The sequence below is a fragment of the Nerophis ophidion genome, linkage group LG04, assembly GCF_033978795.1.
Source record: "Nerophis ophidion isolate RoL-2023_Sa linkage group LG04, RoL_Noph_v1.0, whole genome shotgun sequence".
NCBI classification, from domain to species: Eukaryota; Metazoa; Chordata; class Actinopteri; order Syngnathiformes; family Syngnathidae; genus Nerophis; species Nerophis ophidion.
The window spans coordinates 51204890-51223018 of NC_084614.1; the positions used below are offsets into that span (position 1 = coordinate 51204890).

Below are 18129 nucleotides of genomic sequence, written 5' to 3' on the forward strand. Positions count from 1 at the left end.
CAGTTACAATCGGGCGGAAGGCGGAGTACACCCTGGACAAGTCGCAATTAAGATTGCAAAAAAACATATTAAAAGTGAAAAAATATTTGAACTCAATTTGTAGCAGCCGTATAAACCAGTGGTACCGCTCGTCGTCGGCTTATTCGAGTGGAAATGGCGCCATCATCATCATCATCATCATCATCATCGCCAGAAAAGCTGAGCTAGCTTTCGGGTTTGATCGGCTTCGTCTCACAAGATGTAGTTTCTCTTTAAATATGCTTCTTGAAAATGGCCTTGCACATATATGTCTGCCACCAAATTAACGTATTGTTCTCCTTCTCTGCTATCCCGGTCTGGCTATGGCGCAACACTTCCCGCTTCCTGCTAAATTGAAACTTGTGAATGGATACTCACTTTGAAACTGTCTCTCAACTCTGTGTTCTCCAATTCATCTCATAACAGCCCCGATGAGTATCCAATCACAGGACGCGTAAATGTAACGTTCGACGTGAGGCCATCTAGAAGGCCTTATTGACAACAATTCGTGATTTGATTGGCTATCGCAACTGCATGTCACTGTTCATTTAAAGTGCACAAACAACCACATCCTTGATTCTGAAGGTCTCAGGCAGATTTCGTACAGCATGGCAACATAAGCAAGCTTAATTCTGATTGTATACAAACTAAAACTAAAAACAACATCACTGGAACAAGCATAATATGACATGAAGAGAATATGAATACTTTTAGATATTGAGGGAAAGTAAATAAATTAAAAAAATCTTTAATTATGATCATGATTTTGTGGTTATGTTAGGCCAGCAGAGAAGGCCTTGCTGGCCCTGACGGCACACCACTGCTAATAACCAATGCTTTAGCAGCCGTTACACTAATGCTGCTATAAGAAAGACTCTTCCGAAATTATGTGGGCCCTATTGATAACCTCACTAACAACTTTTAACGTTGCCCTGCGCAACTCCATTGATAGTACAGCACCGCTGAAGCTAAAAGAGGCCATCAAAAAGCATACAGAAGAAACCAGAACTATTAAAATAACATCTAGAAAGCTGAATCGCAAATGGCATCCAATCAAACTTGAGGTTTTTCCATCAAGCATTAAGTGACAGTTGGATAAGTTATCCAATCTCCTTCGCCCAAATAAAAACGATCCTAAATACTTGTTTAACAAAACAAGGGACTTCCCCCAGTAGCTCCACCCACTTAGCTGATGTCTTTATGCAATTCTTTATTGGTTAAAGATAACGCATCCCAGCTCTAACAGGGTTCTATTAACGCAGATACGAATGTACTGTATGTACGACGGAAATTACTCTCCAAAATAATGTATTTCTTTTTGAAGAAATAAAATTACAGGAACTCCTGCGACTCAAAAATGGGAAAAAAACAAACATGTTTAAATTTTAAATGTATAGTGCTTTTCTACCTTCAAGGTAGGGCTCGGCGATATATTGAATGTACTCAATATATCGCGGGTTTTTCTCCGTGCGATATAGAAAAGGACTATATCGTGATACTCGAGTATGCGTTCTTACACAATTGTTTTTAGCTGCGAGCATTACACTACAGGCTTTCCTCACTCTTTCTTGTCTCTCCTTCTCACAGAGACATAAATCGAGCGGTCCTTCTTACATACATCACATACTGTCGCGCGTGCAACATGACGTTGCACGTGACACGCCCTAGCGGAGCAGAGGGGTAGCAACATTGGTAACATTAGCTGTGGTGCTAACGGTGCAGTGCAAGTGGTTATACGAGAAAACGAAGGTGCGAATCTGGTCACAAATGAAGGAATAATTAATTCCCAACAAAAACAGCACGGGGGTCCATCGTCTGGCGGTGGTTTGGCTTCAAGCGGAAATATGTCGAACAGACAACCGTAATATGTCAAGTATGAGGCAAAGCAATGCTACAAAAAGTAGCAGCACTTCTTGTGTGTAGCATCATTTGAAAAGTCCCATGCTAGAGAATAAGGAGTTCTTGAAACTCCTCATGTCAACATCTCGGCAGGTGCCACACCAACAAAATGCCCAAGCAACCATTTCCACATAAACACCGTTTGAAAAAAATAGTCAACAACAGAAGGAGATAACGTCCGCAGGAAGCTACCACATAGCGAAGGACATACACTATTTGATTTCCTATTATGCAACTCATTTTTATTTGACAGCTATTGAAATATTTTGTGTGACACCGTGCACAGAAGTGCACTTTATTAGTTTTAAATTATTGTAGTGGAGTTCTGTGAAAAAATTATACTGTAATTTAGTGTTTTGATATGTCATTTTAGTGACATAAAGCACAAAAGTGCACTAATAACTTGTTTTAAAATATCTCTGACAATCTTGCACTTTCTGTTTTGGAAATGACATGAATGTTTGTACCACAGCTTAATAACTGTTTAATAAATACAGTTTTGGTAAATTGACTTAGTTGTGATCTCCTTGAGCACATAATAATGCAGTATGAACAAGAATGTTTTAATGTAGACACACAGAAACATCAGACTGTACATATATATATATATGTGTATATATATATATATATATATATATATATATATATATATATATATATATATACATATATATATACACATATACATATATATATATGCATCAAGTGTTCAATCAAAGCTAAGGCAAAATTTCGAGATTTATATCGTGTATCGTGACATGGCCTAAAAATTTGAGATATGATATAAGGCCATATCGCCAAGCCCTGCTTCAAGGTACTCAAAGCGTTTTGACACTATTTTCACATTCATACACTGATGCCATGCAAAGAATTCACTCAGCACAGAGCGAATGTGTAGAACATTGCACATGATTGGCAAATGCAAAAGGGACACTTTTGCTTTTGCTCCCATGTTTCATGAGTTGAACTCAATGATCTAACGTTTTTAAAATATAAACAAAAGACCTGTGCTTCGCAATTATTGTTCAGAAATCTGTGTAACTCTATGTATGTGAGCACTTTGCCAATATAGTCCATCCCACCTCACAGGTGTGGCATGTCAAGATGCTGATTAAACAGCCTGATTATTGCCTTAAACTTTCCACGATAAAAGGCCACTCTGAAATGTGCAGTTTTATCACACAGCACAATGCTACAGACGTTGCAAGTTTTGAGGGAGCGGGCAGTTGGTATACTGACTGCACGAATGTCCATCAGAGCTGTTGCCCGTGAATGTAATGTGCATTTCTCCACCATAAGAAGCTTCCGAAGGCGTTTCAGAAAATTAGGCAGTACATCTAACCGGCCTCAAAACTGCAGACCAAGTGAATCCACACCAGCCCAAGACCTACACATCCAACAGGTGCACCTCCATGATCGTGTGGGACCAGCCACCCGGACAGCTTCTGCAACAATTGGTTTTCACAACCAAATAATTTCTGCAGAAACTGTCAGACACCATGTGCGGGACACTCATCTGCATGCTTGAGAGAAGCATGCAGATGTCCATATGTTATGGACAAAGAACGCAAGTGCCTTTTAGTGGTGGCATTTTGAATGAACAGAGATACTGTGACGAAATCCAGAGACCCAATGTTGTTCTATTCGCTCGAGAGCATCACCTCATGTTGCAGAATGACAATGCACGACCCCATGTTGCAGGGGTTTGTACACAATTCCTGGAAGCTGAAAACATCCCAGTTCTTGCGTGGCCAGCACACTCACCAGACATGTCACATATTGAGCATGTTTGGGATGCTGTGGATCGACGTACACAACAGCGTGTTCCAGTTCCTGCCAATATCCAGCAACTTATCAAAACCATTGAAAAGGAGTGGACCAACATTCCACAGGGACTATGTATGTATATATATATATATATATATATATATATATATATATATATATTTATATTTATATGTCTTGACTGGATTATCCAGAGAATAGTGCTTGATACCGTGGTAGAGCGTAATATGTAGGTGTGGGAAAAATCACAAGACTACTTCATCTCTACAGAACTGTTTCATGAGGGGTTCCCTCAATCATCAGGAGATTGATTTTTCCCACACCTACATATATATATGTATATATATATATATATATATATATATATATATATATATATATATATATATATATATATATATATATATACATATATATGTATACATATATATACATATATATGTATATATATATACACACACATATATATATATATATATACGTATATATATATATATATATATATATATATACATATATATACATATATATGTATATATATATACACACACATATATATATATACGTATATATATATATATATATATATATACATATATATATATATATATATATATATATATTTGGGTATATATATATATTTTTTATATATATATTTTATATATATATATATACAGCCCCCAATTCAAAAAGTTTAGGGACCCCTGGTCTACGGCCTCGTCCCAATGACCTGTGAGTGAGTGTTACTGAATCATCGTTCACCGACGAACAGTAATTCAGTGGAACCCATCATTCACTTCGTCGTTCGTTCACTCAGTATGTGGAATTCAGTGACTCGTCAACAAGCATGCGCAGCAGCAGTGACACAGCGAGTGATTCAGCTCGGGCAGAAAGTGAATAGGAGAGCCTTTCGTCCGAGTAGTTGATAAGGGCTACACACACACAGACACACACACACACAATATAAATATATATATACATATATATACACATATATATATGTATATATATATATATATATATCCATCCATCCATTTTCTACCGCTCATTCCCTTTGGGGTCGCGGGGGGTGCTGGCGCCTATCACAGCGGAAGGCGGGGTACACCCTGGACAAGTCGCCACCTCATCGCAGGGCCAACACAGATAGACGGACAACATTCACACTCACATTCACACACTAGGGCCAATTTAGTGTTGCCAATCAACCTATACCCAGGTGCATGTCTTTGGAGGTGGGAGGAAGCCGGAATACCCGGAGGGAACCCACGCATTCACGGGGAGAACATGAAAACTCCACACAGAAAGATCCTGAGCCTGGATTTTAACCCAGGACTGCAGGACCTTCGTATTGTGAGGCAGACGCACTAACCCCTCTGCCCTGTATATATATATATATATATATATATATATATATATATATATATATATATATATATATATATATATATATATATATGTATATATATATATATATATATATATATATATATATATATATATATATATATATATATATATATATACTGTATATATGTGTGTATATATATGTATATATATATACATATATATATATATATATATATATATATGGGTATATATATATATATATATACACACATACACAGGGTGATTGAAAAAAGAATACGCCAAAATTATCAGTTGATATTTCAAAAAATTAAAAATAGAAAATACGTGTTGTACATAACTTCAAGTTTACAAGTGCATAAGATGGCCAACACTGGCAGCAACATCAAGACAATATAAGATTTTTTTTTTTTTCTTCCTAAAATTGAACGGCGCCGAAAGGATTACATGACCACAAAGGTGAAATTGTAACACAATAAAACTTGGATAACTCTTGTATCAAATGACCATTGATTCAGCCTATTACAATACTTTAGAACTGTATAACACTGGACTAAAACATGCAGGTATAAACGCTATTACACAGAAAGATTGTGTAAATGTTTATTTTCCTAACATAATTGTTTCCAACTCGAAGACTAAACAGCACTCCGGTTGAAAAAAAACACTCCAACTAAAAAGAAAGGCGGAAACTGCAACACCTGCAGTGAGCAAAATTGTCCAAGAGATGACGCCATTGCACAAACAATAAAACACTTTCTCATTGCTTACATTTAAACTTATTATCGCCTTAAGCAAAGAAAAATCCATTAACTAGCTCCACCGTTTTATAAGCCAGCGAGTTCAAAGTTTAGGAAAAAAGTAGCACTTAATCTGTATTGACAAGAGGTCCCTCAAACCGCTAACTGTGCAGACATCCATCCATCCATTTTCTACCGCTTATTCCCTTGTGGGGTCGCGGGGGGCGCTGGCGCCTATCTCAGCTACAATCGGGCGAAGGCGGGGTACACCCTGGACAAGTCGCCACCTCATCGCAGGGCCAACACAGATAGACAGACAACATTCACACACTAGGGCCAATTTAGTGTTGCCAATCAACCTATCCCCAGGTGCATGTCTTTGGAAGTGGGAGGAAGCCGGAGTACCCGGAGGGAACCCACGCATTCACGGGGAGAACATGCAAACTCCACACAGAAAGATCCCGAGCCTGGATTTGAACCCAGGACTGCAGGAGCTTAGTATTGTGAGGCAGACGCACTAACCCCTCTGCCACCGTGAAGCCCACTGTGCAGACAGTACAATTTAAAGCATCAGTGTTCGAAGTGCGCCTTAGGGGGCCATTCATGACCCCCTTTTTATTTCATAAGAAAAATAGAGCAATAAGTCACAATGTAAAAAAAAAAAACACGTAGCTTGATACTAATATCTAATAATAACTAAAACAGTATTCGTCTTGAAACATAACTTTTTTCCCTTTTTTCTATATTTAGGAACATTTATAGAAAACATCAAAGTGAATAAGGCCTGCATCTTTTCAGCATGTGGCTTTTGGTGAACAAAGTTCAGACACTTATGTGAGTGTTGCATGATTTAAAGAAGTGCTTGTATAGTTATCATTTACCTCAAAAATGATTTGCAGGAATCACTTCCTTCCAAGTCAAACACTTGCACAACCTCTTTTACAACTTAGGCCCTCTCACACTGTAACTGCTTACAATAAAAACATTGACAGTCAACCAGCAAATTGATTGATATGTATTCCTAAATGTATTTTTCTGTATTTCAAAAATACAGAAAATAAATTTCACTTACCACTTGACAACATAAACAATAGTGATAACATGAATAAAACATTGATATGTATTATTAAACAGCCAACATTCAAATAATCTCATGCATGATGTACCTATCTTCTCCATCGAGGCCTCTGTAGATAAGAACCCCTGCTGCAATAATTGCTGCCGTGTTTCCTCATCCTCTACCTGTATCTCAGACACCATGTTGCAAGGAACATATCCCAAACGACCACCAGACTCCCCTTGGTAGAACCCGTCTGAGTCTTTATCCCCATAAACCTGAACAGAAAAGAAAAAACTATTTCTTCTCTATACTCTCAAGTTTGATTGATTTCACCAGACCATTAACAGATAGTGAAAATGTGTTAGCAAAACAAAACTTGTTTGCATGCAAGCATGCATATTTATTATCTTGTACATGTTAGATTGTGAACATGAACTGGTGTTCATGTCAGCTTGATCTGTTGCATCTGACATGCCATAAAGAAGATGTGACACGCTGAATTATGTGCTGTTGCAGTCATGTCCATACTGTGTGGGGGACATACTGTGATGATCTGTCCCTCTCTAAACAGCAACTCCTCCTCGGAAGCATCCGGGTTAGGTGACATGGTGGCAGGATCATAGGGGAAGAGGGCTACAAAGATGCGTGTGTCTCCTTTTGTCTTTGGTGATTCGAAACAACCTACACACAGACATCATCAAACTTAATTGCAGACTGCAAGGTCTAAATAGACATACAATTACTTGCAGTACATAAAATATACAATAAAAGGCCTTATATAACATAATTTAAAAAAAGTGTTTATGCATATTTAGTAAAAGGAACATCAGCAAGGACCATGTATTTCAAAAAGTACTTCTCCACATTCTAAATAAATGTCAAATACCAGTGTTTCCATACAAGGGATTGGTATATAATAGAACTACACCTACTGGAACCCCTATAGTTTTCTCAGGGTGGCTTGGAAGGAGTTTATCCCAAAATCACTAAAAACATTGCTGGCATTACTGCCTCTGGGCTTACTGAGCCGGATTCTGAGACAGTCATTGGCATGGCAACTCAGGGCTGTACGCTTAGCTTTTTCTCTGTAGTCCATCCTTCCATCCATCATCTTCCGCTTATCCGAGGTCGGGTCGCGGGGGCAGCAGCCTAAGCAGGGAAGCCCAGACTTCCCTCTCCCCAGCCACTTCGTCCAGCTCTTCCCGGGGGATCCCGAGGCGTTCCCAGGCCAGCCGGGAGACATAGTCTTCCCAACGTGTCCTGCGTCTTCCCCGTGGCCTCCTACCGGTTGGACGTGCCCTAAACACCTCCCTAGGGAGGCGTTCGGGTGGCATCCTGACCAGATGCCCGAACCACCTCATCTGGCTCCTCTCGATGTGGAGGAGCAGCGGCTTTACTTTGAGTTCCTCCCGGATGGCAGAGCTTCTCACCCTATCTCTAAGGGAGAGCCCCGCCACCCAGCGGAGGAAACTCATTTCGGCCGCTTGTACCCGTGATCTTATCCTTTCGGTCATGACCCAAAGCTCATGACCATAGGTGAAGATGGGAACGTAGATCGACCGGTAAATTGAGAGCTTTGCCTTCCGGCTCAGCTCCTTCTTTACCACAACGGATCGATACAACGCCCGCATTACTGAAGACACCGCACCGATCCGCCTGTCGATCTCACGATTCACTCCTCTCCCAATCGTGAACAAGACTCCTAGGTACTTGAACTCCTCCACTTGGGGCAGGGTCTCCTCCCCAACCCGGAGATGGCACTCCACCCTTTTCCGGGCGAGAACCATGGACTCAGACTTGGAGGTGCTGATTCTCATTCCGGTCGCTTCACACTCGGCTGCGAACCGATCCAGTGAGAGCTGAAGATCCCGGCCAGATGAAGCCATCAGGACCACATCATCTGAAAAAACCAGAGACCTACGCCTTGACTGCGCCTAGAAATTCTGTCCATAAAAGTTATGAACAGAATCGGTGACAAAGGACAGCCTTGGCGGAGTCCAACCCTCACTGGAAACGTGTCCGACTTACTGCCGGCAATGCGGACCAAGCTCTGACACCGATCATACAGGGAGTGGACCGCAACGATAAGACAGTCCGGTACCCCATACTCTCTGAGCACTCCCCACAGGACTTCCCGAGCTAGTATTGTACGTATTTTATGTAGTATTTTTTACATAATTAAAACATAAATTACAAAACCTTACCAGCCCTGTAAGACAGATGGAGAGCAACGTGGCAAACCAAGACCTGGTTAGCTTCAGGTGCTCTGCCGTAATTTTATCGATGCCACATTCTTTGTTATCAGCTAGTTACCTTAAGGCTTGGGGAATCTAATAGGGGCTGATTCGTACCAATTTCTATATGTTGCCTGTACAATTGGGCTTACTTGACACAGTTGAACGGAGCAGCATAGTGCTGCCCCCAACCACTTCCTCTATGTTGCCTGTACAATTGTGCTTACTTCTGACACAGTTGAACAGAGCAGCATAGTGCTGCCCCTACAGTTCAGTAATATTTTCTCCACCAGATATTCCCATAATGTTGCATGGCAATGTTGCTTTAACCCTACTTATATTTTTAACTTATTTTCAGAAACCTGTGACATTGCTGTCAAGCAGTTTTTCACCTCATAGAGTTAGCTCTCAAGGCTTTCTCATGCTTGATAAAACAAGCCAGCTAGTTGTTCTGTAGATTTCACTGTAGTAGGTGAAACTGTCCGCAGGTAAAAGCAATAGATTACACAGTTATAAAGATGACATCATTATTAACAGACGGTTTTGCCACTGAATATAAGTACTAATTAAAATACTAATACTAAATGTAACTGTTGTTCATCTGTTAAAAAAAAACATTTGTTTCGCATTGTTTATTAACAAACCTGTTCACTGATGTTTACCACTGCAGCATACTGTAGACATGAGTAATGCATAGTTTGCAAAGATCATTGCAAACGGGTTTTAGAGTTTGCCTTTCCCCCAATGTGCCGCTATAAACAAAGCTTGCTTAGCCCCGACGTGTCCTCAAAAGAGGTAATCAAGCTAAACCGCTGATCCTAAGCTGCATGAGCTGTTTGACAAACACACACTTGCTCATGAACTGCAACACCCTGGAAGAAAAGCAAACATTTTGACCCAATTTCTGGTCTAGATTTGAGAATGTTCATATACAAAACATAATCTATTTTCTTACTTAGTTTCCTAAGTAAGAAAATAGATTAAATACTATTGTATTTAATAGTGAGGTCACTATTAAATACAAAGTGATATTTAATGGCCTGCAGCACAGTTTACAGAATTGCAGGAGTAAAGCACGATGCCAGTACGACCAAAGACTTTATCTACAGTACATGTCTATCGTATTGGACAAAGTGAGACAAATTTAAAGAGCTGTAGTGGGACATAAGCTGCTCTGAAGAGAGCTGTTCTCTATCTCATTATGGAGAATCAGGCCATCAGGGTTAAGAATCATGGGGGAACACACTTTCACATCCTTGCTTTGATTAATAATCAACACATGGCATGTCGGTAGTCCCTTCCTCTATGTGCATATTTGTTTTGGTGTGTACTCCAGTGTGTGCTAAAAAAACGAATTAGGAATACACAATCTGCTTCATTATCATAAATATGCAGGGGAGGGATGGAAGAAGAGAGAGGCTCAGGCATCATTAAACGTTTTTTTGACTAATCAATGTTACTATTTTAATATCCGTCACTTCCTTCTGTCATGACAAACCACTTTAAGTTAAGCCGGTTCTCAGCTTAACGGGCTATCTCCCACTTCTCCACCAGTGCTGACACCCCTCCCTTGCCACATATTGTCCTAATCTGACTACCAGCATGTGGGAGAGAAGCAGAGGCTTCCTGACAGAAAACATGGGTCTGTCAGCATCACTTTAACATTTCTAACAGTGGGTTGAGTTAGGAATGTAACATTTGGAATAAGTAGTAATACGAAATAGTCTCTGACCTTTGAGCCGCTTGTCTTCCAAAACAACTGCTTTAGATGTTTGCTCGGAATCATGCACCCACGATGGAACTGCCTCACATCTTGATATCTTATGGGGCTCCTGTACAATAATCACAAAAAGACAATGAGAAAATCATCTGACACTGGATTATAACTACTACTTGAGCAGGAACGCACAATGAGGGAATTAGTGGGGAACCAAAATCGGAAACTAGTTTACGCTCTAAGCCGCTACATAAAAGGAAATATTACTTCTTGCTAGACATGTTAATATTCATCTATGATTAGGCTGACTAATTCTGAAGATTAACATCATCAACCACAAAACACTTTTTTTTAAGGTTGCAGAGGACCCATTAATGCAGCATCTCCTCAACAAACTGACTACATTATCTGCCCATTTCAGTAATGATCACTGAAGAAGTGGTTGAATAAGTTTTTATCTAGTGTGGTTCAATTACAGAATAACTCCTATAATGATTTAAAGGGAAGGATCGAAATGGGAGAATACTGTCATAATGTTTACCAAAGAATCTGCCTTTTTCCCCTGGTCGTAGGAGGGTCCAATATGCTCCATTTCAGCCCCCTCGATCCACCACTCTGAGCTCAGCTGTTCCATCACCACCTCCCCTGAAGTGCACGCTCCTGGTTTATTGACGTCATCTGTGTCGTACTCCACATCAATCGCCATCCCTCCACTATGTGACCTTACAGGACGTACTAATTGGCTGAATGGGTAAGGTCTTGGTGTAGTAGGCTCATAACCTGCAGCCATCTGACTCCTTAGCATGGCCTCCCTCTTAAGGCGGTCCTCTAAACCTCTAAGTGGTATCCTGTGTTTGTTGGGGGTGGACTGGGGAGGACAGTGAACAGACACACGCCTGTTGGTCGGACCTTCACATAAACACACTACATTTTCACTAGGATAATTTACAGTGTTTTCTGCATCTGAATAGTGGACTCTGTACTGCAACTTGGGCTTGACTTGTAAGGGTCCTCGCCTCAAAGAATCTTTGGTTAGGGATCTGGGATCACTGTTAAAGTGGTGGTGCTGAGGGGGAAAGTTAGAGTTGGAGTATGGAGGGTGACGTTGTAAAACATTATGGAGTTGTTCTGCGTCTCCGGGGTGAAGGTGGCTGGGCCTCAACTGAACCTGTTTGCGATGAGGTAATGGTTCTTCCCGAACACCGTCTTCATCCTCTGTTACCTCAGGAATGCTGAACAGCTGCTTGTTGTGGTAAACCTGAGGGGGCAACTTGAGAATTCTTTCAAGAATATCTTCACCACTATCTGAAGGCTCGGATTTGCGTAACTACAACCATAGACCATAAAAAGCCAAGAATCGCCAAAAGGAAAGGCCGTATCATTGTTGAGCGAAAAAAAAGCAGGAATTAAAGGAAGAAGATGCCCAGCCATGCAAAAGGAAAGAAAAGATAAAACAAAAAGAATCACAATTAAGCATGTGACTTCAAAATGTTACTTCAATATTCATATTATACAAGGACACGTTACCTCACAAGAACAGTATTCATATTCAGATTATTTGAGTACTTATTCCCACATACCCTGTTCGCTATGATTGTGTATTCCCTGGTTGATGCTTCCCTAAAGTGATCAGAATTTAGGTCCTCTTCTTCCTCTTCGAGGATGTCAAACAGATCTGATCGAATGTTGTCAGTGAGATGCTCCACTAGCCCTCTGTTACAACCCTACAATTAAAGGAACATCAAATCCAGAGTATTTAACGGCAACTGTTGTCACAAATACATCACATTCATTGTAGTTGTCACCAGCATTCATATTATAAAAGTAAGTCAATGATTCAAAACTGACCTTCTGCATATTGTCGTACATTGTGTCATGGTCCTGCCTCAAGAAATCCTCAATGGAAACCAAGCGTTTGTTCTCGAGTTCCTCGTCAACCTCAGAGTCCAGTGATGAAGTACTGGGGGGTCGAAGGATTAGAGTGTCTTGTGGGTTCAGTAGGTCTGTAATCGGGGTTTTAGGCGGAGTGGGAATGCGCTCTGGGGTTCCGTGTATGGCACAGGGATCCTCAATGAATTCTGAAATGGACGGGAAAGGACGGATTGTTCCAGGGCTGTCGGTATTCCTGCGCTGCTCTAACGTGACCACTTGGGTCACAGTTGTCTCTGCAGGCACAGGTTTTATTACAGGAGATGGTTGGAGAGCTGAGGAGGTGGGGGGTGTCATATTCATCTGGCGAAAAGAAAAAAAAGTCAGTGTGCATTTTCCAAGCAGAAGTCAACTGTGCATCACGTAAACAATGAGTTATAATTACCACTGGTGTGACGGTGGAGGTAACGGGTAATGTGGCTTCACATGCAGCAATGGAAACAGCACTAAGAGGGCTGGTCAATGCCTTCGCAAATGACGCTGATGACAAAAAGGCCTCTGAGGGTGGTATATGAAGACAGTTGGCAACATCATCCACTGTGAGGCCAGTAATGGAGACTTTGGCAGCGGAGTTCTCAAAAGTAAGCTGCCTGGATAGATTTGTGGGTCTAACAGGGGTGCAGGCAAGGGTTGGTACTACCAGGGTGGCGGCAGCGGGGCCAGCCATGATAGCGGCAAGCTTGGAGGGCACATTAACTGGAAAAGAGTCAGAGGACTCCCCATGGGCAGACATGGTCCTGACAGTGAGATCCTGAGCTGTCTGCAGAGATTGGATTTGGGAAGGGCCCAGCAAAGCACTGCCGGCTGTTGGGGAGGACACCTCTAATACCTGCAAATTAATTACAAAAAATATTCAAATGTTTAACTATAGTAATTTAAGGAATAAAGCCACCGGTCAAACCTTTTTCTTATCTGCATATATGGTGTACCCAGTGACATGGACTCCATTGGAGGTTCCAGCATTATCAATAGTGACTGGCAGCCAACTGATAAGGGCTATCCCTGGGGAAGGACCGTGCTCCAACTGTACATCCAGTGGAGCATCAGGAGGACCTAAATGATTATACCACAGTCAATGGTAAATATAAGGTATAGTATAGACTCGTTTTAACATTAATACGAGTTCATGTGAGTTGCGGTATCTTGAAACTAGTACTTGGGATGAGGAAATATTCTACAATGAACACAGACGTCCAGCAAGAAAATGACAAAACATTTCTAAAGGGACATTCAAAAATTGTTAGACCATATATACCTTTGTTCCCAGACTGTGCGCTTGAAACTTAAGCAAATTTCGGTAATCATTAAGTGAACTTAGTTAAAAAAAGAACAGTGCTCACATAATCTAAATAAAGAAAAAGTAACACATTTGATCACAATATCAATGCTACACACTTTAATGATGGTGTTATGAGATGTATAATATATTGATTTAAAATGATCAAGTCTATACTGAGATTACTGCAGTGCCCTAGAGAGCATGAAAGACTATTCTGTGCTTGATTAAAATATGTATAACATTTTGGCAAAGACAGAATGTCAACTCCTGACCTGCCATTAACGTGCTGAAATTGATGGTAGCACTTCTGTGTTCACGTCGCTCCACAGGTAACTCCCATGCTGTGCGATGTGGCCGTGCCTCCACTTTGACTGTGTACTGCTGGCTGGGTAAGAGTTTATTGAGGCACAGCGAATAGCATCCAGCCTTCACCAGCTCACACTCTTGCTCATTCAAGGACACAATGTGCACATAGTTACTGTTGCAGGGCAGCCAGGACAGGCTGGCAGAGGTGGCAGTGATGCTGTCCACACGCAGCTGTGTAGGTGCCACACATACGTCACGGCCAATCAGCATGCTGCAGCGCAGCTGGTCTGAGAGGCCCTTCTCTGTCAGACTTTGCACAGATACACGGTAGGCCTTGAGGTTGATGTCAAGTCTCTCTAACACAGCTTTGGTTTGGGCACCGAAGGGCACATTAAGCCGTAGCTCCTGGTCCACATACACATTATAGCTCCACACGTTGCCCCACCCAGCCGGCACCAGTGGAGGGTCCCAGCTGATGATGATGCTCTTGGCAAGCTGCTTGATGAGTTTGAGCTTACGAGGGTAAGGCACAGTGTCCACTTCCATCTCCTCCAAATCCAAGTCCAGGCCATTGGTGAGGGGGGCTGAGACACCCAAGGCTGAATTGGAAGAGGCTGAGGCGGGGCCAGAGGCAGAAAAGGCCTCCGTCCTCTCTGAGGCGTGTACACCTGTGTGGAGGTGATGCTGGTTGCTGGCACTGTGCAAACTGCTGTTTAGCAAGGTGTTGTGGGACATGTCACTCGTCTCCTCAGGGTGAGAGCCCATTACATCGTCATCCGAAAGGCGTTCCACAAAATTAGAGGGGACCAACCCTCTCCTTCCATCCATTAACTCACCTAAAAAGGATCACCATGTGACACAAATATAACAAATTTTACATTAAACTAAATATCATCAGCACATACCTTCATAGAAGCCGTCATCATCCATGCCTCCATACACATAGATGTATTCTCCAGCAGTGAGTGGTAGTTCCATTTCGGGGTTATCATTAGGGCCATCATAAGGATTATAGCTGTTTAAAATTAATTTACAGGTTGACTAAAAGCCTTTTTTGAGACCAAACTCCGCATTATAGTTTGTTGACGCTCAATTCTAAATACATTTTACAAACCTGTATCGTGCAATAAAAACCTGGAGCTTGGCTGTTTCTCTGCTGGCTGTGTAAGGTGCGAGGGCAATGTCAATGTCCAGTTCCTCCACTTCACTAGCGGTGTCAACCTGACAACACAACAAGCAACGGGTGAAGCTTACGAATTCCCATATTTTTGATTCGTTTGACCTCAAATTGACGTGTTCAAACTCAAACAACAAGACAAAGTCATGAAATGATATAAAATGCAAATTTACTTTGCTAATCAAATACTATAATCTGTATTCTTTTTGTCATAAATGTGTGTAGTTGTGTGAGTGGGTGGATAACACTTTGCAGTACATCAGTGGTCACAAGGGATGTGTATATCGTTAAGATTTAATCGGTACAATACCCTTATTGATACTCCTTATCGATACTGGTATTTATCAGTACTCTTATCGATACCGCAGGGTTTCCCGTAGCGCTTTGTTGTTGAGGCGGCCGCCTTTACAACAAAGAGCCACCTTCTTAAATAAAGTCTTAAAAAAAAAAAAAGGTCTTAACAAGCTGCTCTGCTTAGTTCTGTGTTTGCCTTTGTCAGTATGTCTATGGAGCACCCAGCATTGTCCCACCCACACAAACATCTGATTGTATACAAGCAGAACGGTAACAGCCAATCAGCAGTGCGTATTCAGAGCGATGTAACAGCCAATCAGCAGTGCGTATTCAGAGCACATGTAACGTGGTAGTGAGCAGAAAGCTGTGTTTTGCAGGTAAGACAATAAACACTTCCAAGTCAACTACTAGTAACATCACTAGGAGCCCGTTGACGTTTTAGAAACAAGCGGGAGCTCATCTCGCTCGCAGTCCTTGAGGTGAAGGCTAATTAGCTTTTAGCATAACGTTAGCTCACTTTGCAGTGTGTGTGCATGTGTGTGTGTTTGTTACGGACAGCAAAGCCCTGTCAGTCTGAGAGAAAGACAAGCATTATTGACTTACAGTTAAAAACTAAGTTATTTCACTTGACCTTTTTCTGTGTTGATTGAGCTGTGTTGAAGCAGCAAAAAAGGACATTATGTTAAATGAGGAGTTTCTGTCTATGATAGTTGATATAATAATGTAACTGCATTATAAAGCCTACATGAATTCCATGGTGTTTAGGAATGAATAGTCTCTCCTACTGCTATTGTACTATTCTTTCAGCTATAGTTACATTAATCATTAGTAATGTAGCAGCCTAGTTTTGAATGGCAGGGTCCCTGCTATCACATGTTGATAAAAATATAACATTTACATCATAAAAATCAACTACAGGCTTCCCAAATGATGTAATAAACAAGCATGATGAGTTGAATATATGTCAGCATGTGGCCCCACTTTTAACTCTTATTTTTCAAACGCTTATTGCAAATGCTTACTTACAGTAAGTTGTTAATTTGACCTTGTAAGTCATTATTTTGACTTAGTAAATGAATAAGTCATAATATTGACATACTTAGTAGGGCTGCGAATCTTTGGGTGTCCCACGATTCGATTCAATATCGATTCTTCGGGTCACGATTCGATAATATATCGATTTTTTAGATTCAACGTGATTCTCGATCCAAAAACGATATTTTTCCGATTCAAAACGATTCTGTATTCATTCAATACATAGGATTTCAGCAGGATCTACCACAGTCTGCTGACATGCTAGCAGAGTAGTAGATTTTTTTCAAAAAGCTTTTATAATTGAAAAGGACAATGTTTTATCAGCTGATTTCAATAATGTACATTTGTTTCAACTGTTAAACGAACCAAAAATATGACTTATTTTATATTTGTGAAAACATTGGACACAGTGTGTTGTCAAGCTTATGAGATGCGATGCAAGTGTAAGCCACTGTGACACTATTGAACTTTTTTTTATTTTTTACAAATGTCTAATGATAATGTCAATGAGGGATTTTTAATCACTGCTATGCTGAAATTATAACTAATATTGATACTGTTGTTGATAATATTCATTTTTGTTTCACTACTTTTGGTTTGTTCTGTGACGTGTTTGTGTCTCCTCGATTGCTCTGTTTATTGCAGTTCTGAGTGTTGCTGGGTCAGGTTTGGTTTTGGTATTTGGTTGCATTGTTATGGTATTGCTGTGTAGTGGTTTGTTGGATTGATTTAAAAACATTTTTTTTTTTTTAAATGAGAATTGATTCTGAATCGCACAACATATTCAAATCGATTTTTTCCCACACCCCTAATACTTAGTATCGCAGGTAACTAGGACTGTTTTGTTTTTACTTTACGGAAAAAATATCGAGATATATATCGTATATCGCCGTTCAGCAAATGGAGCGGAAAACACAAACAAAAGTTGAAGGATTTTTCATGCGACGAAGCCGGCCTACTTGTCCCCCAGGCTGTGGTGGCAGCAACGAGGTGGAGACGTGATGGCGACAGGTCGAGTTACACCGATCCTTACAAAACTCCCTTCCCCGGTCCCTCCCCCTGGATAGTCACCACCCCAATTAACACATTTTCTGGGGGAAACACTGTGCCATATTTAATTTGTGTAAATAAAGATGATAAAAAATGCATTTTAATTGGCATTTATATTATCACAAATTAAACTATGACATGATGTACTGTAACATCGCAGCGCAGGGAAGTCTTTCCACAACTGTTTTTTTTTAAGTCTTAAATACAGTACATCAACTATGTGTGCAGTGTAAGGTAATAT

At 40.7% G+C, this 18129-nt stretch overlaps 1 protein-coding gene and 1 long non-coding RNA gene across 13 annotated transcripts in view; one reads left to right on the forward strand and one right to left on the reverse strand.

Moving 5' to 3' along the window:
- LOC133551493 (RIMS-binding protein 2) overlaps positions 1–18129 on the reverse strand; it is a 142443-nt gene that overhangs the window by 24566 nt on the left and 99748 nt on the right. For 6 of the 12 annotated variants that reach the window (XM_061898241.1, XM_061898242.1, XM_061898246.1 and 3 more), the window contains 12 exons: positions 15447–15553; positions 15238–15347; positions 14299–15168; positions 14003–14029; positions 13649–13800; positions 13133–13576; positions 12667–13050; positions 12399–12542; positions 11360–12145; positions 10834–10933; positions 7412–7548; positions 6974–7142 (listed from right to left, as the gene is read on the reverse strand). In XM_061898241.1, coding sequence (XP_061754225.1) covers positions 6974–7142; positions 7412–7548; positions 10834–10933; positions 11360–12145; positions 12399–12542; positions 12667–13050; positions 13133–13576; positions 13649–13800; positions 14003–14029; positions 14299–15168; positions 15238–15347; positions 15447–15553 — 3430 coding nt within the window. The remainder of the gene's footprint in view (positions 1–6973; positions 7143–7411; positions 7549–10833; positions 10934–11359; positions 12146–12398; positions 12543–12666; positions 13051–13132; positions 13577–13648; positions 13801–14002; positions 14030–14298; positions 15169–15237; positions 15348–15446; positions 15554–18129) is intronic. The other 6 variants (XM_061898244.1, XM_061898247.1, XM_061898245.1 and 3 more) reach the window with 5 other exon arrangements.
- The window catches only part of LOC133551496 (uncharacterized), a 75952-nt gene that overhangs the window by 1950 nt on the left and 55873 nt on the right, over positions 1–18129 (forward strand). The window contains exon 2 of the long non-coding RNA XR_009806518.1: positions 11391–11569. This is a non-coding gene — a long non-coding RNA (uncharacterized LOC133551496). The remainder of the gene's footprint in view (positions 1–11390; positions 11570–18129) is intronic.